This window comes from Tympanuchus pallidicinctus, unplaced genomic scaffold, assembly GCF_026119805.1.
Source record: "Tympanuchus pallidicinctus isolate F22 unplaced genomic scaffold, pur_lepc_1.0 scaffold2, whole genome shotgun sequence".
Lineage (NCBI taxonomy): Eukaryota > Metazoa > Chordata > Aves > Galliformes > Phasianidae > Tympanuchus > Tympanuchus pallidicinctus.
The window spans coordinates 5068854-5094902 of NW_026294721.1; the positions used below are offsets into that span (position 1 = coordinate 5068854).

Sequence of the window (26049 nt, forward strand, 5' to 3'; positions counted from 1 at the left end):
AACTTGGATCCATTTCCCCTAGTCCTGCTGTTGTCAGCCCTTTTGAAGAATTTACTCCCCTCCTGGGTGTAGGTTCCCTTCAGGTATTGATAGGCTGCAATGAGGTCACCCCGCAGCCTTCTCTTCTCCAGGCTGAACAAGCCCAACTCCCTCAGCCTGTCCTCATAGGGGAAGTGCTCCAGCCCCCTGATCATCTTAGTCGCCCTCCTCTGGACCCTTTCCAAAATCTCAATGTGTTTCTTGTACTGAGGGCTCCACACCTGGACACAGTACTCCAGGTGGGGCCTCACAAGAGCCGAGTAGAGAGGGACAATCACCTCCCTCTCCCTGCTGACCACCCCTCTCCTGATGGAGCCCAGGATCCCATTTGCCTTTCGAGCTGCCAGAGCGCACTGCTGGCTCATGTTCAGTCTCTCGTCCATCAGGACCCCGAGGTCCTTCTCTGCTGAGCTGCTCTCAAGGACCACTCCTCCCAGCCTGTACGGGTGCCTGGGGTGCCTGCATATAGGCTAATTTGATTGTCAGAAATACTGTAAGAATAGTGGTAACTTAATAATGTCCTTGTTGGAATTCCAGGCAAAAAGAGTGAGTTCAGTGTAAGGCACAGTCCTTTCCCATCAATTTATAAAACACTGTAATCCAAGCATTTCATCCTGAATTGGTAGAATGGAAAACATGTTAAACGGGATGGTTTCCCACGGAGCTGCTGGGCCTGCGGATGCTTCAGACACTGATGAATTAATCAGGGACACATGGAGACATTCCAAGGCAGGGAAAACATGTAGCACCTAAGTTACCAGAGATGATGTGGGAAACAAAGAACTGACTTCTCAGAAGACTCTCCTGATGCCTAACTTGTGGCATTCGGAGCTTAGTATTTGGAGATACTGAGTATCACTCACTGATGTTTGTGCTGTGGAGTTTCACATTGGACTAAATGTGGCCAAGCTGTCCCATTTTGGTAACCCAAAGCCAAATTATACATTCAGATGCGCTGGTCTCCATGTTTTTCCCAAGCTCTCATAGTGAGTCACTGAGGATGAAGAATGGTTCTTAGCAGCCACAGATCCCAGCTCCAATGCCAGACCACATAACTTTTCAGTCAGATAGGCTTTTCTTAATCTCCTTTTGCTAATGGCTGTAGCTCTAAAGCAAGTAATTCAATCATAAGGCTGGAAATGACAGCCAGGAAATGCTGTCTGTCTCTTCATGCTTTAACAACACTCTCCATAGAATGTTATTAACCTTTTCATACCTAGTCCATATCTGTTAGTGTGAAGCTGTGGTTTTAGAAATGGGCATTTTTCATTGTATGGAGGAGCTGCATTCATCTTGGAATTTTGCTCTACGTGTCCATAAGTGTCAGGAAGTAAATCTAAGAGAACACTGGGAAGAAAACATCTCCATCATCATCCTCCATCATTGGTGTCCAAAAAGCCAGGTGCATGTATCTGTAGGGGCATATATGCATGGGATTCTTGATGTCTTGCAGAACATCTGTTTTCTGATCAGGCTGTGATAGTTTTTAGGGCATGGATGGTGGCTCTCCCTACCCAAACAAAACTGTTTTGTTATTTTATTTGGCTAATAGAGATGAAACCATTCAACATTCAATCTGCCTAGGATTTTTACTGCTTGTCTTTCTTCTACTGCTAAAGCTGCTCCAAAATGTTCCATTAGCATCAAGTGACATCTCTGCTCAGCTGGCTGTGTAGATTAATTCATATCTGTCCCTATAGCTTTAACTCTTTTTGTGTCTCTTCATTATTTCTTTATAGACTACGTCATGCTACTTAATAGCAAAGGAAATTCTTTAATCAAGCAAATCCAGGTTGCTTGGGATATACACAGTGTACAGCCATGGGGCTGTGACTGATATCCTGACAGAGCCCATGAAGAGAAGATAGGGGGCATTGTCACCCTTCTACTAATTACTCAGTAGAGTTGAATTGCTCCCCTTTATCCTCTGTTTACCAATAACCACTAAAATAAAGTTCCCTGCATTCCTACTGACAACAGGCTCAGTTGGTTTTCCATCACCAGACCTCCTTTTTTACCCATCTGTGTGCATTTGTTTGAGGCCTGTTGTCAGTCAACAGCTATCGGGTAGTAATTGTGTCAGCTGTGTCCAAATGGGCAGCACAAGAGGAGTCTGTGCTCTGTTTACCCCAATCAGAGAAAGCTGTGGAACAGAAGAAAATATCTTTATCTGTCCATTTGTGCCCACAAAACAGAATGGAAGCAGTGGTAGTGATGAGCAGGAGTTGTAGGGAACATGGTAAGCTGGAGGAGGCTGGAAGGACCCAAGAAGACATGAGGTTGTTTGGCTGCAGCTTGTGTTGTCCCGTGTTTTATCTCTTTATGATCCTGTATGATCTCATTGATTTATTTTTCTATGCTTGAAATCTGTGGCAGGCATTCAGTGACAAGTTCTCTTCACTGCAATGACCCCACAAATATTTGTGCATAGAGATCTGTGTCATAAACTTGATGTTATCACAGCATTAACTGTGACAATGTTGCAGAGTGTCTGCCAACATCCAGTCTAAAATCTCATGCTAAATAATCCTAATACTTAAAAAAATCTCTGATAACAGGGTTCTGAGAATCTATTCAGCTAAAACATACAAGCAAGTCAGCTACAGAATGATTCAGTGCCTTAGAGTTTGGGCTTGGTGGCCTAATGGCTTCTTCTGGAGAGAAGGGATTTCTTCCAGAGAACAATCTTCTCTGGAGAAGATGACTAATTTACACTCACTGATAGCAACAGCCCAACCAGTGCTGTCTTTGTGATGCCTGCACAGCAGTAAAACTGCTGTCTGAAGCAATATTTCTGCTGTATGCTGTTGCAGTCCCAGAGGCAAGACTGTTGTTGGCCCCAAACACCCAACTGTGGTTCACAGCTTGTCTGTCATCAGTGTTGTACTGGAAATGATGCTGTTACCCAATGATGAGGACAAGGAGGTGGCAGCCTGGGCCAGGTCCCAGAGTGAGGTGGAAGTTCCCTCTGGTGGAGGAACAGACCCACTACAGAGAGCAGAGGAGGTGGGTGCTGAACTCTCTTTAAAGCTCCATCTAGAAGACCATTTTTGGAGATGCTGAATATTAAACGTGTCTATACCTGCACTTTATGTTTTAAAGGTATTCTAGATCTTCTGGTAATCAGGATGAAAGAGCCTCCATGATACAAGGTGAGATATCTATTTTGGAGGTCATCGAGCTGTGAGAAGCTGTTAGGTAAGGGCTGGATGTTGTGTGATGGATTTCCCCCTGTGGAGGTGGATGGAGGTGTGAGAATTTCTGTGGCACTTGGGGCTGATGAAACCTCTGATCAGCTCCCAGCTCTGCTGCCTCCACTTTGAAACGTTCATTCTTTCCCTGGAACAGTTCCTTGCAGTTTACTCATTATGTACAAAGGAATTTCAGTCACTTCCAGCTGTGCTCCCTCAGAATGATGGGGAAAGATTGGTGCAGGTGCACTGTCCTAGGAAAAAGCAATGTGTTGGGCTTGGAGGCAGGGATCCTGCAGTGCAGCTGTGGTAGCTGCATCCCCAGCCCAAATGTGTGACACCAGGCCAACTGCTCTGTGAAGCATCCTCCAGAGGAAGCTTGGGGCTGTTCTCATGGTGTAAAGATCCAAGGATCGCTACAAGACTGTAAAATGCATCAAGAATTCCCACGGGGATGTTCCTTCTGATAGAAGAAAAAAATCAAAGCAGTGGAAGGTGCTTTCTGACCAATTAGTTATAATCGAAACAAACTGTGCCAGCGTAGCAAGGGAAAAGCAGAGCCAGAAGGAAACAGTTCAGTATAACCGTTTGGGTTCAGCTAATATCTTTTGATCTGTGTGTGGGCAGACGTTCCTTGTGGAAATCGGGCTTCACAGCTGTGTGAGATGTCCTGATAAAAAGTAACTGACAGGAGAGAGTGCTGGCTGTTACCTGGCAGTTATGGGTTGTCAGCTGGGCTAATGTTTACCAGCTGTGCCTGTTAACTTTAAGGTGTGGGGGGAGAGCTGTCTCTTGCTGTGTGTCCAAGGAGCCCATCAGCACCATGCTTTAGCTGGGTAGGAGCAGTCAGTAGGGTTTTCTTTGTATTGTGTACTTTGTCCAGTTCTGCATCCCCGGTACAACAGAGACCTGGACATCCTGCAAGGGTGGAGAGCACTGAGATGGCTGTAAGGAAAGGCTGACGGAACTGGGGCTGCTCAGCATGGAGCAGAGGGGACTTAGGGCTTCTCACCCACAGCCATAAATCGCTATGGAAAGGTGCAGAGGACGGGGTCAGGCTCAAAGGCTGGGGCACAACCTGGAGCCCAGGGGCTCCCCTCTGCACCTCTGAGCTAGCACAGGAGCCAGAGAGGCTGGATCGGGGGTGTTCTTCTCCTCGGGGACGTCCGAAAGCCGCCCGGGCACCCCGCCCTGGCTGCCCCTCGCCGCCCTCGCACCGGGGCTCCCCGTCTCCGGCAGCGAAGCGGGGGCAGCCCGGCGGGACCAACGCGGCGGGGGCTCGGGCTCCTCCTCCCGCAGCCCCGAGTCCCGCGGGGGGCGGCGGCGGGTCCCCGGGCTCTGCCCAATCTCCGCGGCCGAGGCCGGCTGCGCGTTGGCTGCCGGCGGTGCCGCCAGTGAGGCTGCGCTGAGGCTGCGGGGCCGGATGGCCGAGCCGCCCGCCCCGCTCACTCGGGCGGCGGCCGGCGGCGGGCGAGGAGACGGGGGCGAGCCCTCCGTGCCGGGAGAGCCAGCGGAGCCATGGTGTCATGGATCATCTCCAGGCTAGTGGTGTGAGTAGCCGCCGGCGATTCGCAGCGCGGGGATATTACGGGTGGGTTGCGGAACGCTGCGGAGCTGTCACGGCAAGGTGACGGGGTGAGCGGCTGCGGGAGAGCGCGGCCCCGCCGGTCGCTGCTTCACCGGGGGAACGGGGCTTTGTAAGCGAGATCGGGCGGCCCCGAGGACCCCCAGCCTGGGAGGGGAAGCGTGCGGCTCCGTGTCCCTGTCCTCCGGCTCGTCCGCGCCCTGGTGCGGGCACAAATTCCCTGCAAACGCTGTCGGGGCGACAGGGAGATGTCTTCCCCCACCTGCCGAGATATTTCGCCCCAGCTGCCCCTCCTGGAGAGAGATTCGGGAGGAAAAGGTGTTTTGGATGACGCTCGGAAAATGCGTGAGGAGGTGAGGTGATGCCGAAGGTGGGGCAGCGGGATGGCCGCTGTGGCACACGCTGCCGTCTGAGCAGTGTGGCTGCTGGAGGCTGCGGTGCTGAACCACACAGATTGTTCGGGGTTTTCTCTGTACGTAGAGCTTGGAGCTCAGGAGAACATCTCCCATGCTCTGAAGGTGTGGAGGAAGATCTGGAAAGGCCTGTCACTTTCTTTGTCTGTGAGAAACGTGCCATGAGGTTGCACCATCAGCATGGTTCCATTAAGGCATTTTCATGATCTCATTTCTTGAATTTTGAGATGAGACATAAAAAGAAAAACTCGACTTGATCTTAGCTATCTCTATATATCATAAAGGTGTTGTGGGGCTGTTGGGTATGAAGGATTTGGAGGGTTCTAGAGTTGAATGTAGCCCCCAGAGGTTTATGAGCTGGATTCAGCTGCAGTTGTTGCTAGCGTTGGTGGGTTTGCACTTCATTCAAAGAAAGCATGTTAGCACTGAAGAGGTTTAATTTGAATGGTATAACTACAAGTATCTCTTATAGCAGTGCAAGCTGTAGCATGTATTGTCTGAGGCTGCTTTTCTTTCTTCTGGACCGACTTTTGCTTTTAAAATAATCATTGTGTAATCCGAATAATCTTCAAGAACAAGGAATGTCAAATGAGAGATGGTAATTTTGCTTGCATTGGCATACACATATACAGGTGATTTCATCTTAGGCACATGGACTGGGGTAGGATAAGGGCAGCACATTCAGGTAATTAGCTGAGCATACAGACCTTCCCGTTCCCTTTGCTTTGTGTGAGCAGCGTGTCACAGAATGGAATCGTGTAGTGGGTGGTACCAATTATTCCTTATGCTACAGTGTCAATGGCAAATGATAATTTGAACGTGCTATTTAAATATTAGTCATAGTAATAACTAAAAAACAGTAACATAAGGAAATCTTGTGCAAGCTAGCCTTGGTCACCACTGTCTTTGCACCACCACTTAACATATAATCCGTCCTTTAAGAATGCTCTGCACCAGAAAGGTGTGGGTTTGTTATGATCCCAGCAACATCATAATGCCATAGAATATTGCTTAAGATGCAGTTTACTGGGGCTAGCATTGTAAAGAAAGAGAGGAGAACATTGGTAATCTTATGTCCCTGCAGATGCTGGGCGATGTGTGATGTGGACCAGCCCTTCTGGCTGGGTGCAGAGCACCATGCAGATCTGCCTGGGGGAGGTGACCTGATGTTTTGGTCTTCAGAGCAGTTATAGAGATTGCTTAAAAAAATAAAAGGCAATTCTGTTTATCATTTCTACTGACAAATGACAGGGATATACACAGGAGAACTTGTTGCTGTATTTTGTATGACGACAAGAACAGGCAGGTGGTGTAACTGCTGCTGACTGCTGTGAGCTTCCTCCAGGCTGCTGTGTTACAGTTAGCCAGCAAAGTTTATCCTGCAGCCAAGGGATTAGTGCAGCACATCGTGGGCCAGAAGGCCAAACTGTACCTGTGGCATAGCACAGCACAACCTGAACCTGCTCAGGTTAACTGGTGTGTGGCTGCTGACTCCTCAATATACAGATTAGGATGATTACAAAGATCTAAACTGTGTAATCTGATTTCCTCATCTGATTATGAATTGTCAACTCATCCATCAGTACAGATAGCTGTGCTCTAAGTAGAATGGCCACCTGGTTTAGGCTTTTTTCTTTTTCGTGCCTATTCAGCTTTCCTCCTTCCCCTTCCCCTCCCCTTTGAATCTTGTTAGCTAATAAGGATTATGAGGGAAAATGTCACGGTGTGATTTAATCATTTTGTGAATCTTGCTTTCTGCTTTTAGGTCTATGTGGGATTTACCAATATGACTCAGCTAATAGTAAGGGCTCTAAAACCAAGAGCAAACCCTTGCTTTGGCTCTTGAATGCTTTGTCACCTTTATTACCCCAGTTGCTTATCTGTGCTCGGTCATCTTTAATTAGTGGGTATGCAATTCAGTGCATTTTTACATTTGGGGCTGGGACATGCATTCCCTCAGCAGAGCACTGTGGCAGTTTCAAACAATCATGCCTGTGATTTGATCTTTACTGCTTCTGTCCTGGCGACTTCTATTTCCAAAACGATGCTGAAGGAGGCCAGTGAGCAATCTGCCCCTTCCACATGCAGTCAGGCAGCTGACTTTTTCACCAAGGGATGTCTGGAATCACCGTAGTTGTGACTGTTGCATCTTGGAGTCTTTGTTGCTTTGTTTCTGACAGTAACTGGAATGGGACCTCATCATGAGTTAATTACCAGCCCTTATTTATTCATCATCTCTGAGTACATCTCAAAGGACATCCTGGCACGTCTGTATTTCAGCTGTGAAGTGAACTGTGCTGAATTTGTCTTCCTTGAGACTGACTAGAAGGGAGCAGCGGCATGTCCTCCCATCTCCAGCTTACTGCCGATAATTGCAAAGGAGGGTCTTTTCACTTCAGGTGGTAGGGAACGCTCTAGCAGGAGGACTTGGGATCTGTTTTCATTATCAGAGTCCGATCTGGCTACAGCAATTGTAGGTGCTTAGAGACTTCCTATACTTTAGGCTGTTGTCTAAAAATATTTTAAAATTAAAAGTGGAATATATAAATTAAGCCCACTGTATTAACATGGAAATGCTTTTTCAATAAAGATGGGGGATAATAAAGAACAAAAGGGCAAGTTTCTGGAAGCTTGGCATGTCCCATTGCCTCTTGAAAGCCTTTCAGTGTGGAACACATCGCCAAGGAAGGAGATGTCTGATCTAACCTCATTTCTACTGACAGGTCATCGATAGCAGAGATGACAGTGTGGCTCACGGATTTGAGTTCCTGCCATTAAAAGCTCATTGCAAATGTTTATGAAATTGTTTGTGGCAGCCTCAGATACGTTCCCTGGGAATTCCCAGCTCTATGGGGAAGTAACAGGGATTTGGGAATCTATGAGAAGCATTCTTTCATCTGGCTGCTGGCTGGAAGTAGGTAGGTCTGAACAAAACAATATCCAGCAGTAGGCCTAGCGTGCTCCTGGCATCCTCCTGAGGCTGTGGGATGAGCTTCTGTGGTCCTCTCTGTCATGTACTGGGAAGTGGGAAGGGTGAACCACCTGCAATGCAAGCGGAATTTACCAGGAATGGTTACCTGTACCATAAGGTGGTGTAATCTCTTGGAAACACATCTTGCACTGCTGTTCTCTCACACAAAGATTCCCTGGTCCTGGTGGCTTCCAGCCTGATGTGCCACTGTGGCTTTGCTGAGGAGACAGAACCTGTTGGTGACAGTAACTGACAGAGGAGCATCCAGCGCAGGTGCGACATTTGCTTTGCCCTTCATGTGAAATGTGAGCGTGAGGATCACACTGCAGGGGATAACGCTGCCTGCTGCTTTGTCAACTGTGACCCACATATTCCCTGCACAAGCACAGATGTGGAAATGCTCTTAGCCCCAGTGGGGAAGGCTTTCCTGAATGTACAACCGTACAACGCAGATGTTACCAGTCCTGGTTTGGTAAGGGAGGGTGTTTACCAGACTAGAAGTTGTGGAAATAACTAAGGGGCTTGACCTTTGCAGCTGCCTTAATGCAGTACTTTCCTTTTAGGGGATCCACTCAATGTCACTCTATTAATGTACTTCCATACGTGAATTTAATCTTGTGTCATCAGATTGGTTTTTGAGCAGTGTATTAGTAAGAGTTGGCCGTTGGGTTTGGGCTTTGTTTTAAGAATTTGGGATGGATGTAGGAGGATGGAACAAAAGTACAGACTTAGGTGCTACCCAAAACAGTTAAACAGCCAAGAGCTTAAATGTTCTGAATATAGGTGCATTGCCTTCCAGATCCTCAATGCTGCTATCAGTGTTACAGACAGCCAAACTGCCTGTAAGGTTGGGCACTGCAGTACTTACAAGATGTTGCTTAGTCTTAGAAAGGAGATTCAGATCCCAGTTACTCAGCCTGTGGTCTACATGTGGCTGTCAGTCCATGAAAAGACAGCAACTCTACCACAGAAACCCACCTGCAGATAATTATCAGTTATGCTGATTTAATTAAATTTTAAATTGATTTAATTATTTTTTTTTTTACTGTATTCCTTACTTATAAGTTTTGCAATCAAACTTACAGTTTTGTAAAATATTCGTATTTGGACATTTTACCAATCCATGCTACTCATGCATCATCTATCCTTAAGCAATAGTGGGGTATAAAATGAGCTGTATATTTCTTGCAAAAGATCAGCTGGTCCAGTGATTAGATAAGGTTGAAGAAAAGCTCCTCCATGCTGTTACTGCAGTTAATGGAGGGAGACAGCCATCTCACAGAAGCTTCCATTAAAGATAATGCATCGAATAAAGAGCTGTTAGGTCAAGAGGAAACACTCAGTACAGAGAAGACAAAGAAGTGTGTGTGATCACACCTCCTACTACTTCTGAGTAGTAAGAGTGCATTTGCCTTTCTGCTTCCATGCTTTCAGCAGGCAGAGGCAGTATGTTGGGAACTTTCAGTTGCAATGCAGAAGAATTGGTCAGTTTGGGTTGCTGTCGACCCATTATATGTCACAAGTTCTTCCATGTCTTCACTGGATAACGGGTCCAAGTCTAGGCTTCTTTTTGCTTGGCTGCACTTGATTGTAACAAAAAGTGAGGGCTACTCAGCAGGTTTCAGATGGTTCTTGTTGAGATGGAATGGCTCAGTGGAGGGAAGGGTCTGAGTGAACAAAGCCTTCACAAGCAAAATACCTGGCAAAATGTCACTTAATTCGCATCCTTTTCTTGTCACTCATGATTAGATTAGATTGTAAACTCTTTGGGATGAGAACTTTAATTTAGTGTTTTTCATTGTACAGCACCCTATGTGATGAGATTTTTTCCCTACCTGGTTCTCCTTAGTTCTGTAGCATTATGAAGATAAGTAACTTAAAGATAAATATGAATAAATGCAACTCTGCCTTCCTGATGAGTCATTTAAGGTCCTGTGCACCTCTTTCTGACACTGTTACTGGTATAGTGTTCATGGTTTGCATTTCACATACATAGAATAAGAGTAGATTTTTGTTCTAAGGAGCTCTTAATCGGTGAAATACAGGCAAAACAGGTGGTGAAAGAAAGTGGATTAGAAAAAACAACAAAACAAAAGGTGCGTCTTTTCTGTCTGTGGTTTGTGTGCCACCTAAGAAAAGGACTGAGATAACAGGGTGCTCTGCTTATTCTGCAGGAAGCACCCAGGGAGGCATTCTGGACCTGGAGCAGCATGCCAGAAACAGGGAAATTAGTGGTGCTTTCTCAAGCTTTGCACACAAAGCGACTCTCTCATACTGACAGGCGTCACAGAGCAGGCATTTCTTCTTAGCTGCTTGTTTCTTGTAAACACATTTGGTGGAATTTATCAAGGGGAGACAAGGATTCAAATTTTATATAGGTGATAAAGCGGAGATCTGTAGACTGGCAAAAGCTGATATATAGTCAGAGAGAGGCAGTGATGGTACTGAAGGAAAGATAGTACAGTAAAAAGAAAAGAAGAGTAAGCATTACTTTTCAGAAGAGACACATTTATATGGAGGCAGAGGGTTTGATGTCAAGTTAAAGACTAAGAGTGACAGAAGGACAGCTTGACAGCACTGGCCTCATGTCATGCTTCTCCAGTGTTTCTCCAAATGCTGCCTATTTACTTGCTGCAGCCCTTCCTGTTAATGTGCTAATTACTGCTAAACAGCAATTCCAAAGAAGGAATGAATCAACCAATGAATCAGGCTGCATTTGGGCTTTCCTCCTTCTCTCCAATGGTAAATTTTCACTCTGTGAAGCAGCAGATTTTGTGGGACAACAAAACCAGCACTGAGAAACCTATTTGTGAAGAGCTAGGAAGAATGCTCCTCATGTCTGGAGTTTTGTGCTTTTTGGACTGGTCCCAGGGATGCCAAGGCAACATGTGTAGCCTGCCTTCAGATCTACCGAGCAATTCAGTGCTATCAGCATCAATGAACAGTTGCAGCTCCTGCCCCAGAAATGCTTCTGTTCTGTTGAGTTCATACTGTTGCTTCCTTTCAATGAGCTCAGTTGAGCTCGTTAACTGTATTCCTTGTTTCCAGGCTCTAAATAAGTATCTTTAGAGACAGCCAAAAACTTCTTGCCTCATGTTCTGAAGGGAGAATTTGTGAGCGATGTAAATATGGATTTTGAGCGGAACTTTTCCAAGTCAAATAATCAAGAGTTCAGAGGTGCTCTGGGATGTTTTGTGTAGTCTGGCCCATCATGTAGCAGAGCTCAAGCAGTGACAGAGGAGAGAAACCAGGAGGGCAGTGTGGGAAACTCAAGAGCTGGATTGTGTCTGTGCGTATCTAAACTTAGACTTGTGAGCCATCCCCTATTATGTGACCCACAAGAATCGGCTTGTCTGATCCTCAGTGTTAAGTCATCATGAATAACACCATCTGGCTCCTCAAATCTATCTGCAGAATTCACGGTGACACTTGCAGGAGGAAGATGGATGCTGGAGCTGCGCTGAGGCTGAAAGGCGTTGAGTTGGGTGATACACTCTGTGGGAAGAGATTGAATGGGTCTGCAGGGCATGCGTGGCTAGGGAACAAGCACAGGAGGAGGCTGTGTGGAAATGAATTGATGGTCATGGTTAGGTACTGCTGAACACACGCTTTTGCAAAAAGCACGCACCAACAAACAGAACCCACTATTTTAATTGTATTTTTGCTGAAAAAAGAAAAAAAAATAAAATAAGAGGGACCAGGGGCATAGCAGATACAGACACTGAAATGTGTCACTTCAAGTGATCCATTTAGGTCTGAGCTGAAGCACTTTGGCAGGGCAGGCTGGGGGCAGTTTGCATCTTCCCTGGCATAATTGCATCTGTTTTGCAGCTGGACAGAGGATTCTACTTTCCAGGTTTATTGTTTTCATTCTGCTTACAAAGATTTCAGTCAAAACAGAAAGATGTTGCTATTTAAAAAGAACATTAATAATTAAAGTGAGATACTCAGGAGAATATATTCCACAAGGCTGGATTTGTTGAATTTAAGTAGATCATAATAATTTCCATGGTAACACGCTCTACTGTCCTATATACGGAAACAGTCTTTCTTGTAGGATCAAACACAGAGGAAGCTGTTATTTAAACCAGATACCTTAAAAACACAGACAATGAAAGAAGAGTAAATAATCTCCTGCATAAATGTTGTTGATGTTTTCTCACTTTTGTGATGTTATGCTAACCTCTTTTTACAGCCGTCATACTGCAATCAGTCAAACAATCCCCTGCTGACTCTGGCTTAGGGAGAAACCATAATCTAATGATCCTCTCCTAGTATGTCATCACTCTCCCTCTCCATACCTGTAGATGTATACAGCTGTAACTGTTCTGTATCTGCAACAGTGACTATCATGGTGTAATCTTGAACAGGTCTACTAGAATTGCTATGCCTTACTGGCTAAAACTGTGTCTATGCTAGCATTCTCCCATCTCACAGCATTAAGTAAGGCTTCTTGCATCAGTGTTTGGGTAGCATTTTATATGACATATTGTCTTATGGCTGACTATTAGATGGTAATTTGTAATAAGTTTAGTACTGGAAAACCTAAAAGTTGCAGATTCATGCGGGAGATTTGGATAGAATTTAATAGAAAAGTTATTGATGTAATCTTCTAATAAAAATAACACGGTAAATGAGGGGACAAAATCAGTTCATTTCTGAAATAATCACATCTGGTCTGTTTTGTCAGTGGAATTAGACTATGGAATCATAGAATCACAAGGTTGGAAAGGACCTACAAGATCATCTAGCCTAACTGTCGATGCGTAAGTGATGCATTGCCAAATTTTAACAGGAACTGCCACAAAAATTCCCAGTCTTTGCTTGTAAACCTGAAGGGTCATGGGTGGATGTTCTGCAGACAGAGGGAATAAATAGCTGGAGAATGCTGATTCGATGCAAACCTCAATCATTTTCTTATTCCTAAGGCAACAGAAGGGCTTCAGCGTGCAAAAACAGGTGCAGCTCTGTTGAAGTCAGTGAGTGAAGTAAATCTACCCGATGCGAAGCCCAGGGTTGTGTTTGTAGCCTAGAATGGAGAGAGCCTTGGAGAGGGTGCCAGCTGGATCCTAAGAAGTTGCACTTTATGTGATGGAAATTGGCCAGTTCAAGACAGTAAGAGGCTTTTATTTCTCATGAGTCTCAAATTGAATTGATCCTGTCCTTTCTTTCATCTTAGTGTTGGCAATTTTATCATTAAATTGTCATATGGCTTTTCCTGTGCTTCAGTGACTGAAGACCAACAGATGGGCTGATGCAAAGCCGTCATCAGGGTATTTGTGACCTCAGTGCTCTGTGAAAGTTCACAACTGAGCTCTGTAATAAGCATTAGTACCCACGGAAAGCTGAGGATGAGGAGTGTGACCACCTTCTCTTCAAATTGCTTGGAGGAATCTTTGTAGAATCACAGAAAGGCCTGGGTTTGAAAGGAGTGCAATGATCATCTAGTTTCAACCCCCCCTGCTATGTGCAGTGTCTCCAATCACCATTCCAGGCTGCCCAGAGCCACATCCAGCCTGGATGTCTCAATGCCTTGTTGCAGGCTGCCCAACATATACAAACTAGTTTGTTACTAACAGGGAGAAACTGTTCTCTCTTGTACTTCATACCTACATGTTACATGAAGACCTTCAGAGGCGTTTCCGAGGCTGCCTCACGTGGTTAGCGCTTTGCTTGTGTGATTTAAGGTCCTGGCTGTCTTAAATCCATTTCAGTGCTGTTTTGCAGAACTGGGAATCGCAAGAGTCTGCTGCCAGTCCTTGCCAAGGGCCAAGAGGAGGTGCCATGTGACTGATGATACAGATCCCATGCATACTTGTGCAGATTACTGCTGGATCAGTTCAGAATGAACAGGGCTGGCTAAGAGACTCCATGCAGACAGACTGAAAGATCTTTGCTGCTGTCCATGAGGCAGGGCGTGCATTCTAAGTGTGTAAATACTATGCCAGATTTTGCATGGTACTGAAATCCAAACCACTTGTCTTTTTTCCTGTGGTTTGTAGCAATTCATGGTTAATCCCATGTAAATGTACTTCATACATCTCTTTTTTTCCCCCTCTCTAGTATTTACTTATAGATTGGATATTTTCCCCTCTTTGCTATAGCATGCCCTGAGGTTTTTGCCCTCAGAGGTGCTCTACTGCCACAGGAATGGCTCTGTATTCTTTCTTAATTATTATTCTGCTGAGGTTTGCAGATACTTGGCTGTAACAAATCGGATCCCTATTCAAAAAGCTATTGTGCTTCAGATATGTTCTTGAAACCAGGAAACCTCGATCCAGGCAGTCAGTCCATAAATGGCTGCAGTCTGTAAAGAGGTAGTTCTCAAGGCACGTTCAGCTACGTGGTGTGGCTGAAACAATTAACCACTGCACTTCAAACAGCAATGCTTTGTTTCTGGAGAGCTGCACTTGCAGTGCTGTCATCCTGTGTGAATCTTCTTGTCTGGGCAGGAGAACAAACATTGGACTGTGGCGTTTAAACCAGCATATGACAGTGAATAAGAAGTGGTGGAAAAACATACATAGGATAGCAGGTGGTGTGGGTGTTCCCACCAAAAGTACAGGCTGCCTTCTCACGTAGCTGCCTGCTTAGAAATCTCTGTAATGGACGTAGAGGCATTGGCTTCTTTTCCCCTTGCTTCCCTTTAAAGTTATTTCTGTGAAGTCTCCATCTGGTTCCTAAGCCTCAGTTTATATTTCATGTTATATTTTGAGTAGCTGCCAGCTGCAAGTTGTGTAAGAGAAGGTGAGAAGGGAAAGAAGGTGAAGTCACTGAGCCAAAAGAAAGAGAAAATTCAAAACCTTTACCACTCTGAGTTGTGCAATACGCTGTTTTTGTTTTTTGTTTTTATTCGAACTCTCAACTAAGAGGTTTTCCTCCCCATGTAAGGATATGTTTGTGTCACAGGCCCTCATCTGAGTGCATTTGCATTTGGGAAATGCAGCACAGAACAGTGCCGTGGCTCATAGCTCTTATGTCTAGTGCTCTTAGCCAAAACCCAGAATTCAGAGAGATACGAGAAGTCTGGGAGAGATCAAAATTGAATGCAAATGGCAACGTGACATCTTCTGCCAGAACAAAGATTGCATAGCTGGGCAGCAGTCCTGCTGTCTGCAGCGTGTAAAAAAGCTTTAGTCAAAACCCTTCACCAAATCATGAGATTGAGCTTGAAGTCATGACTTGTATAATATGTACATATATATATCTGTGCACTCTGGTTTGTGCTCCAATACTGCAAGACTGTTTGCCTGCTCTTTTCTGAGAAATCATTAAGTCTGAGAATTTATTTGGAACAGAAATGTTCCTGTAATCAATTCCAAGAATTCACCTGATGAGATTAAATGAACAAATGTTAAGTATTGGCAGTTCTGAAGTACTGAGCAGTGCTCACAGAGTGAGGTCATCCAAGTGTGATGATGGAGGTGATAAAAGCTAGCATAGAAACTTAGCCTGGAAACTGCAGCTTCTGTTTCCAGGTTTGACTTTACTTGGGCTGTTACCAAGCTGCTGATTTCCAGTGGAGAAAAGCATTTAATTTCCAGCAAGATCGATGGAACCTGTAGATATTCATCATCTCTGAAAGCCGCTTGTTGTCTCAGCTGCTCTAAAGGTTTTTTCACTCTGTCCAAAATCTATGAATTCCCCTTGAAGCTCTCTGTATGAAGCGCTGTACTGTGAGATGCTTCAGTAGATAATGGTCCTCGCTCTTAAGTCTTTCCTGAACTCTGTGCAATTAATTGTTGTTAAACTTATAAATCATAATGCAGTTAAATAGTCGTAGTGTCAGGGATATGGGTGGAAGCTGAAAGAGACTCCTTCTTCTGTCTTATTGTGAGACACCCAAAGCTGATTTATTGAATGCTACAGACACTGAAATCTGGAGTCCTTGTTGTAACAGGAAAGTGTCTGAGCTGTTAAACGTTAGGGAGAAGTGTTGATAAGATAGGAAAATACCAGGAATTAAAGGAAGAGATCAGATGTTCACCAAGGAGTACCAAACCTGGAGATGTTCAGTGGAATAAAATGATCTGTGAGAAGCTGATGTCTTTCTTTGTATCAGAGGAATTAAGCAGTGAAATGAATGATGTAGGAAAATTAATGAGAAGTGATTAGAGATTCCAGAGTTCAGAAGAGAAGCCTTGGATCTTGTGAAACATCCCTGAGTGCTGAATCAGCACGTCTGAATTCTAGTATTTCTTATACTTTTGTTCTCTTTGTTGAGCAAAGAACAAAGATATTTTAGATTCCTGTGCAAACTGTGTGAGTTATATCTGTCACATGCACCTGCAAAGGGAATTGTAAATCGGGAACTTTCAACCTTTGCTGTGATTCTGGGCAACGTGGAAGCGTTGCTGAGGGATCTACGTTTATTTTAAAGGCTATGCAGTAATATCTCTTCCTAAGAGATGTAATAATGCCAGAGACATTCACCCATGCAGTATGCTGTATGTTCCGAGCTCAAATGAGTGACTGTATCCTGCTCAGTGACAGATGTAAGCTCTGCATGTCAGCAGTGCTTGATCAGTGTCCAACTGGGGGAATACTCAGCTGAACCTCTGGGAAACCAGTCTGGAAAATGAGCAATCAAGAACTTCCCAAGGCTTTCTGAGAACTACTCGAGGACAGGAAGACTTAAATACATTGATATTTCTGTGTGTAGCATCCTGCTATACACCCAGCTGTGGTGCTGTAAAGTTTCTTTTAATTAATAAGGCAGAGAAGTGAAAGCTTCTTGAATTGTATTTGTCCTCTTACAGACATAGGTGAGCCCTTTGAAAATGCTGAGTATGTCTTAGTCTTGGTTTTGTTAAACTCTTCTACATTAGAATCATAGAATCATAGAATTGCTCAGGTTGGAAAAGACCTTAAAGATCATCGAGTCCAACCACAACCCAACCACATGACCCGAACAGCCCTCTGCTAAATCATGTCCCTGAGCACCACATCCAAACGGTTTTTATGCACATCCAGGGATGGTGACTCAGCCACCTCCCTGGGGAGCCTATTCCACTGCTTACCCTAGAAAATACAGCTCTCCAACTTTTAAAGGTGGAATTTAGACATCGTGTCAGAGATTGTAATTTACAGAAACCCATTAAATCAAATTTCTACTCAAGCAAGGCTTTATTGGACATTGCAGCCTCTGACCCTTTTAAAAATGAGCGTTGCATGGCTATTAAGTGTGTGCATGGATAATTTCCTTTCTTTTGCTGGAGCTGGGAACCACATGGAGAAAGTAAGTATAATTTTATCTGCAAATACATGCGGTCAGCTATGGAGGTAGGCATAGAAGTAAATAAGCTGACCTCTGTGCTAGTGGCTTTATGCAAGAGTGGATCATGCAACAGCATTACCATAAAACCATTACCTTTTATTGTGATGCTGCACAGTAAATAACACAAGGAACTGTAGAGATAAGGGGACATCCAGCAGTTCTTCTGGCTCACAAAATGTGGCTAAGCAAGGGGAAGGAAGAAGTGTTCATGAATATTCACTGTAACTCCCTCACAACCTTTTTAATTGTCTTTGGCTATTGGTGACAGGTCCGTGTTAAATCCCAAATTGAGACAAGGTGGTACTATTCTTTACATACTTCCAATGGGATTCAAATTTTGTTTTACAGGTAGCTAAGAAAGGAGCATTTTGAGAGTCCTGCTATAGTGACACATCTGGTAATGGCACAGCAGGGCTCCTGGCTAGCTCCTTGGGGAGAGCGCTGCTTGCCAAGTGAAGGACGTGGTGTAGCTGAGCAAGGCAGTTCTCCAAACAGCAAGGGAAAATCTCTTTGTCATTGAGCGAGAGAGCTGTTCTGCACCTCTGATGAAGGGAAGGTATTGCGTGGTTCTGATCTGGATATGTGGTTGGTTTAGTGAGATGATTAGCCTGCAGATTCAGTGATCTTTCCCCTCTGTTTGGCAGCTGAGAGGCAGTGTCTGGCTTGAATACGTGTCCAGTTAGGGTCTCCCTAATATAAGGACACAAATAACACACTAAGTGACATCTGCTTAAGGATTTTGCTCTTCTCAGATGGGAAAGTGTGGGGAAGACAAGCGTTTACAATGATTTGGTGTTGATGTCTTTACTATCTAAGCTGCTGTTTGTTGATACTAAGGAAAACAGACTGAATACATACACCTGGCAGGAAATCTCTGCTGCTTCTAAGATGCTGGGAGAGCCTGGTTCCTCTGGAGTCGGCCCTGGAGAACGTTCTTCCACTCTCCTGTGAGTGCTAATGATGAAGGTCCTTGGTGGCAAGTGTTGGCTGCTCCCTATATTCAGAAGGAATTCAGTAGGTATTTTACATCTTGACCATTGTGAACGGATGTGTGAAGAAGAAAGATGTGAAACAAGGCTGAACAAAGTGCCAGAGCAGCTTCATGTTGGCATGCCTTCCTATCAGATGTGAACTTTAGTCTGCTGTCTGCCCATGCATCCCATAATAAGTATCATACCCCTATAGGCAGAAAATGTTTTGGTCTGTAGGATGCTCAGGAGAACCTCTCCTATTGACTCTGTGGATGGGTGTCAGTCCTGGGGCTGGGTTGGAGTGCCTCTGTGCTCCTTTGTGTGTGCAGAGCCCAGCTTTTTATCATCTATCCTAATGCTGTGATTTAGGATTATCCACTATAAGGTCATTTTTCTTCCAATTTATTTTAATTAGAGGCAGATAATTTTGCTGGTAGTTGAAGCTGAATTCAGAGTTGTAGTCAGCAGCTCTGCCTGTTTGTTAGTGACCCATGGCTTCAGTACAGAGGCTTGTTTGCTTCAAATTTCCTTCCCTTTGTGCCTAGGCTAGACTGGAGGCTGCTCTGTATCAGTGTAGCTGCAGCTGGGGAGCCCTCCTTCCTTGTTTATCTCAGTGCACCATGCATTTCATTAAGATACTGTTATTATCCATATAAAATGGGAAGATTAAAAAGGATGAATGAAATGAGAAATGACCCTAGAGGAAGGAAGTCTATTAAATCCACGCTAGAAATTCTTGCAGAATGCATATGAGTAAAGACTAGGAGTCTACCTTTTTAAGGCTGTGTGACAGCGTCTCGTTTTCTTTACTTGTGTTTTAAATTATGCTGGTAAAAGGGCAGGTGCCCAGCCTTTCTTTGAAATGTTGCTCTAGTGGCCAGTAGAAATAGCAGTCTGTGTCTGTGGACCATAAAGAGAAGTGTGTTTTGCACGGCCCGTGAACTCCCTGCAATGTTGCAGCTGTTAAATATAGCATGTGACATTCTGATGCCTCTGCTAACCAAGGGATCGAGGTGGTCTGAAGATTGTGATGTTACCTGTAGAATCATCTTGCCTTCTTTTCCTACTCTGCTGCTTTAAAACTAGAGTTTAAAACTGGGCATTGTCCATATCCTGTATATTTTCAAGTGAGTGTCACTGTCCCTACCATTTAAAATAGAGATAAAACATCAATAATCAATGAAATAATCAATGAAAGTGCAAACTGCTTTACTTCTCAAGTCACTGATAAAGCCATTTGAAATCCTTGTTTGAAATGTGTTATTGAAATAAGATGTTTTATTTTATTTTTTAAACTTAACTAGAGGTTGGATACCCAGATCTGGAATACTGTGGGTAGGTCCAATGTGGGTCCACATGTTTTCAGTGTAGCTGGTCCCTCTAAATATTTGGTGGTCTAGTTTTTTGGGTTAATGTAGAATATGAGAGAGATAAAAATTAAGGTTGTACTGATGGAAGGAGTTTGTTGTTCATTTACTATCATGTTTATAGAGATGTGCAGACAGCAGAATGATTTTCTCTTCAGGCTGTTTTACACCAAGCTTACCATGACCATACCTGATACATGTTCCATGCTGAACTGCTCTTCTGGGCTACTGTAGGGATCCAACCAAGGTTTTCCATGCTCTTTCCAGAACTTGTGGAGGTCTGTTAGTCCTGGCACTCTGAGCATTGATTGTATTGACACGGGCTGCTCATGGAGGTGGCCACCATTCCTGGAGGTATTCCAGAACTGTGGAGATGTGGCACTGAGGGATGTGGTAGTGAGCATAGTGGAGGTGGATCAGTGGTTGGACTAGTGGTCTTTTCTAATCTTAATGATTCTGTGATTCATTGAGGATTTGTATCAGTGGATTGAACCATTGGTATCCCAGAATTGATTGTTTCCAAGAGAAATCAGTATTTTTTCAGAGTTTTAGCTGAGTATTTGGGCCAAAGAGGCCTCTGATTTTTTGTTTTCTTTTTTAACTATGTTGGTCAGCTAAAAATATTCCTTTCACTTGATCATGTACTTCTGTCTATGGAATTCTAAGCAACATTGCTATAAGGAAATAGTGTTGCAGCTGATTTGATGAACTATAGTTGGATGTAATTTGTCATTCCTTTTTTCTGTCCCATGAGTCCAAGACTAGGAGTCCAAAGTTGCCTTTCAGGGAGGAACAGACAAACAGGAGCTTTTGCATTTCTCTCCATCTCCTTGGTCCATGGCAGCACTTAAGGTTGGATGGTGAAAACCTTCCATGGCCTGAACAGAGTTTTAGGATACAGTGTACAGTTATGTTCTAAATTGGGATTGCTAAAAGTTGATTCACATAGCATCAGTTAAAATAACTCCAAAGTAATACTTGCAGCACAGTTGTGGTTTTAAACGAAAATAATACAGAGATTCTTTGTTGCTGTGTGTCCATATTATATAGTCCTTTCAGCCTAAAAATGAGTTTGCTTAAGTTCTTGTTCTTGTTCTTTTCCTTTCTGTCCAATGAGCCTACCATAAATCTGTAAGTGAATTCACAATACAGATTTTAAACCATCTGTCATCTCTGGAATATAATGTCAGTGCTTCTAAAAAAGCTTTTTTCCACATAAACATCCCCTCTACAGAGTCAGAAAAAACAGCCCTTCCCATTTAGGTTTCAAATTGCCATTTGTTTGGCTTGGAAAAAGGCAGGGGTCTCAGAGCAGGAAACACAGGGGCAGTACTGGGTAGGGAAAACATCAGCAGCACACAGATGCTGAGCACTGCCTTGGTGGAGCTGTGAAGACCAGACCTGGTCACATAGCAGAGAATGTTTCCTTCTCTAAAAGGTGCAGATTTTACTTCCCTCAGTACTGCACTCTAATGAATTATTTCATTAGAGGGCTGTGCAAGGGCTGGGACAGAGCTTAGTGCTTTCTCCTCTGGTCCTACTGAGCTGCAGCACTGGAAAAGGAGAAGCAGTGATGAGGTGAATGCTGTCGAGGCCCACAGAACACTATCTCTTGCAGGCAGCTGCTCACAGACTGATGCATTACGCCAGGCACAACGTTCTTATCAACTCACAGCTTCCCACCCGTGGGTCAGGGCCCGTACAACCCTGGCATGCTCTCTGGACAGATCCTTCCTTGCAGCATTGCTTTGGTGGCCCATCTGCACTGGGCCCAGGCAGCTGCACTGAAGGAGGCACGAAGTAGAACAGAGCAGCTCGGTTACACATTTACCTGCAATAAATTTTGCTTCCTAAAATAGCTGCGGAGCCATGAGATATTTTTATGGCAGTCCTGCAGACCTTCTCTATCCTGAAGGACTGTAAAGAAAGCCTGGAAGTGTCAATGTGTGTGTAAATGAATGCAGTTCCACCTGAGTTTGGAGGCAGCCTGGAACAACAACTGGGAAGAGGAAAGCACCTTCTCAATCTTGATTGGGTTTTAAATATGACATCTGAGGTTGTAGATATATCTGTATCAGCACTGTGAGACACTTCACTGCTTGTGGTTTTAGGAAGAGCAGATGTTAAGTGCATTATCTTAATGATCCTAGCATTTTACAAGGTCTGTCCATCTGCAGTGTTGTTATTTTTGCATTTCTGTCTTCTGCATGTAACAGGAAGTAGAGGAGCAGGGAAAAGGGAACCACATTTGCCTTCTTTTGACATGTCTTGATGTGGGGTCTCACAGGGAGCAAGTATAATGCCAAGGCTTCTTCCTCTGCTTGCCACTCACTCCCAATTCATAGCCTGTGTGTGCCTGGCCCTCTCCCAGCTCCCATCTGAGGAGTGCCCTGGCTGAGGGGGTAAAAATATGGAGAGGAGTATGCTCTGTCTGGGAAGGATCATGGCTGCTTAATTTAGAAGCACTGAGGACAGCCCTTGCTCCTACTATTTCTGCTGTAAGGACAGTTGGCGTCCCTTTACCCTGCAGTTTCACCAAACGGAGTGATTATGTTTCACCAGCCATGCTGGAGAGAGTGGATGGCTTCTGTAGTAGCCTGGCAGAGATGTCAGCCATGGATCTGGATGGGAAGCTTAGTATTGCAGGCTGGGACACTTAATTCTCCTGCTTTCTGTTCCCTTGGTGCCTCAGGACACCTGGGACAGGGAGGAGGACCATTTGTGGCACTCCTGGAGTCTCTGAAGGACAGCTGCAAAATGACTGCAATGAGCTTGCAGGTGCCATCTCTCAGGGAATACCAGCCTGGAACCTCCCATGTGCAGCTGGTGCTTCCTCTGCCCATGTCCCATTTTGGAGTCAGAGTTGGCCTGGCAAGTCACCCACATTAACCTCATCCCTGCCCTTGTGCATAGCTTATTTTCACATTCACAACTGTTGGATTTGTACTGAGCACCTTTGGTACAAAGACAGTGCTGTTTATTTTTAATCTGTGTCACTGTGTGAACATTAATTAGGACTGATAATAAAGGACCCTAACCTACTGGCACTCTTCTCAACAGTTTCAGCAAGGAACATTGATGTGGCAACAGCGTGTAAGAAACATGCACTAGCCACAGAATCACAGAATGGCCAGGGTTGGAAGAGACCTCAAGGATCATGAATCTCCAACCCCCTGCCACATGCAGGGCCACCAACCTCCACATTTAATGCTAGACCAGGCTGCCCAGGGCCCCATCCAACCTGGCCTTGAACACCTCCAAGGACGGGGCATCCACAACCTCTCTGGGCAGCTGTTCCAGTACCTCACAACTCTCTGGGTAAAGAATTTCCCCCTGATGTCTAAATCTCCCCTCCCTCAACTTAAAACCATTTCCCCTCGTCCTACACATATCAACCTTTTCAAAGAGTTGATTCCCAGCCAGCAAACATGTTGAGGAAATAGGAGATATTTCAGCAGTTCCTACATGTGTCCATCCCTGTGTTTGAACAGAAATTTGTTGTCTTGGCTGCTGTGTGCTGATGATGTGGAAATGTTAGTTATTTTGGGGAAAAGAAGGGCTGTTCTATTTGTGTGGCAGTGCTCCGATGTTCTAAATGTTTGGGCAGCCCGACCACGGATGGCATGGTAACAGGATGAACACAACTTGGACGGCTTGGGATATGGATGGTGTATTGCTGGTGCACTTGTAAGAGCAGGTTGCCATTTAGAAAATATGAATTTGCAGGCATTTCTGGAGGTTACCTCTGAGTCCTGGTCAGTTCTCATGGAATTCTCTGAATGTTTCCATTTATTTCATGAGAGCTGCTGTGATGTGTAACTGAATGTGACAGTTAACGTTACATGCAGATGGCCATAGGATCAGGCCCTCATGAGGAGCCCTCATGAGAACTCAAGATGTTGAATTAAGCAATCCAAGGTCTTCATCCCAGCTCTGACCCCTGAGCAGTGAGGGATAAGATTTAAGATAATTGTCCTATGCTGGTTAACCTGTGCTCTGTAAAGGCCAGGCCACAATACTAGCAGATCCAGAGAAGGAATACAAAGAACATAACAGCAAGGGCTGACTGTGGCTCTGCTGGTGAGGGGAGACAAAAGCAGGTTTGGAGATGGTGCAGCTTCTTCCCTGCTATATGACAGAGGTTGCTAAAGAGGAACCAACAGGAAGCCCTACAGCATGGGAAACTTCATCCCTTCCTGTGTCATTTAGTGGTGAACTTAAACAATGAAAACAAAATCCAAACCCCCATCCTAAGTACTGTAATTAATTGAATAAATAAATACAAATAGTCAGTTCCACAGATTAACTCATGGTAATTGAGTTTCTCCCCCCTTCTTTTTTGACTTAGTTCTCTTGATTTAGTTGAGCGTCCACGTAAGCTGTATCAGGAGCAGGAGGGCACTTGCTTTGTCTTTTCTATGCTCTTTGGCTGTTTTGGTGCTTCACTATTTTGACCACTGTCTTTGCTGTCAGAGAAACAATGGTGGCACAATTGCTCTTATGGATCTTCCTCAGTGTACTTCCATACATATTCTTTGCCCTTTTCCTTTCTCCTTCATCTGCTGTATCTCTTTTGATAAAGAATGGCCAGAAGTGCATGTAGCAGTCCAGACTGGGACTGCTGCTGATGTACCTAATAGGATTATAAGACTTTCAGCATTAATCTTTATCTTGCTCCTCAGGCAGACTAACCTTTTACTTAGATTTTTGCCTCCTGTTGCACAATTAGCTGACTCTTCAGTGATTTCTTTACAGCTCCTGCTTTGTCCTTTTTCAAGGCCACTGTAATCGATGGAGACTTCCAGCATGGAGCACTGCAAGTTGTTAGACTGTTGTGGTTATTTGTTTAGTGTAGCAAGGGAACTTTTCCTTTTTCACTGATGAATATCACAATTTCCTTGACTTTTCTTATACCCTGAAGATTTGCATCTGTTTTATCCCAGACTTCAGAGACAGATCTCTGTACCTTCTATGTAACAACTGCTATGTGAAGTTGAAGGATGTCTGCTTCTGCTTGTTGCATAGAAGATAAAGAGCTAAGGCTTCCTAGGGTACACAGCTCATTCAAAAGAGGCATGAAAGATGGAAATGGGTGGAGAAGAGAGGCTGACTCTGTATTTGTAGCCTGGTTTCCTAAGGAAATGAGGCTTAAGCAGTCTATTTTTCATCTGCTTCTAACTTGGATCCGTAAAGCAATTTCAGCCAAACTAGAGGTCAGAGAGTTCTCACATACCAAGTTTTTTTACATTATTTATAAAAATCACCTCACAGAATCATAATACTTCCCAACTTGGAAGGGTCCCACAAAGATCACAGAGTCCAACTGCTGGCTCCACACAAGGCTACCCAAAATCCAAACCCTGTGGCTGAGAGTGTTGTCCAAATGCTTCTCTGGCAATTTGGGGCCAGGCCCACTGCCCTGGCAGCCCGTTCCATGCTCACCACCCTTGGTGCAGACCCTTTCCATAACCCCCAGCTGCTCCTCCCCTGACAGCTCCATGCTGTTCACTCGGGCCCTGTTGCAGAGCTCCCTGTGAGGAGCTGTAGCTGCCAAGAGGCCTCCCTTCAGCCTCCTCTTCTTTAGGCCAAACACACCAATTGCTGGACAAGGGAGCAGCTCACAGCACTGTCTGCCAGGAGGTAAAAGCTGTGTGCTAACTCTGCAGGTAGGCCACAGATTTTGCCTTGCCACCTGGCGTGCGGCAGCAGGCACTCGGTCTGTGCCAGAGAGGCACTGGTACAGGCTGCCCAGTGATGTGGTGGATGCGCCATCCCTGGAGACTTTCAAGAGCAGGCTGGATCAGGCTCTGAGCACCCTCATCTAGCTGTGGATGTCCCTGTTCATTGCAGGGACGTTGGACTAGATGGCCTTTAAAGGATCCTTCCAACTCTGAGGATTCTATGATTCTATGTAGTGGAGAAGCAAGGAGCACAAGAGTATGCACAAGAGTATCTGGGGTGTGGGAGAAGACATTGAAAGAAGAGCAGAGTAAGAAGCTGTTTGCTCTGCACTCATCTCCAGTCACTACAGGAGAGGAAGGACTGAGGTGGGATATGTTAAAAAACCATCAGTGGGTAGGAGCAACATTTTTCAGGCACTGCAAGGGGAAGGTAAGAATATTACTTCAGTTTGGTCAGCAAGGGTGACCTGTGTGCATGAGGCGAGGAAGAGTTTTTAGCACTGGTTCATTTGGGTGAGGTGTGAAGATCAGCAAAGCACACAAGGAAGACTTGG

The 26049-nt window shown here is 44.8% G+C and overlaps 1 protein-coding gene across 4 annotated transcripts in view; it reads left to right on the forward strand.

Moving 5' to 3' along the window:
• Nucleotides 1-4601: 4601 nt before the first annotated feature.
• Nucleotides 4602-26049, forward strand: part of REEP1 (receptor accessory protein 1) — a 60065-nt gene continuing 38617 nt past the window's right edge. For 2 of the 4 annotated variants that reach the window (XM_052681416.1, XM_052681417.1), the window contains exon 1: nt 4602-4780. In XM_052681416.1, coding sequence (XP_052537376.1) covers nt 4749-4780 — 32 coding nt within the window. In that variant the 5' untranslated portion in view covers nt 4602-4748. The remainder of the gene's footprint in view (nt 4781-26049) is intronic. The other 2 variants (XM_052681419.1, XM_052681418.1) reach the window with 2 other exon arrangements.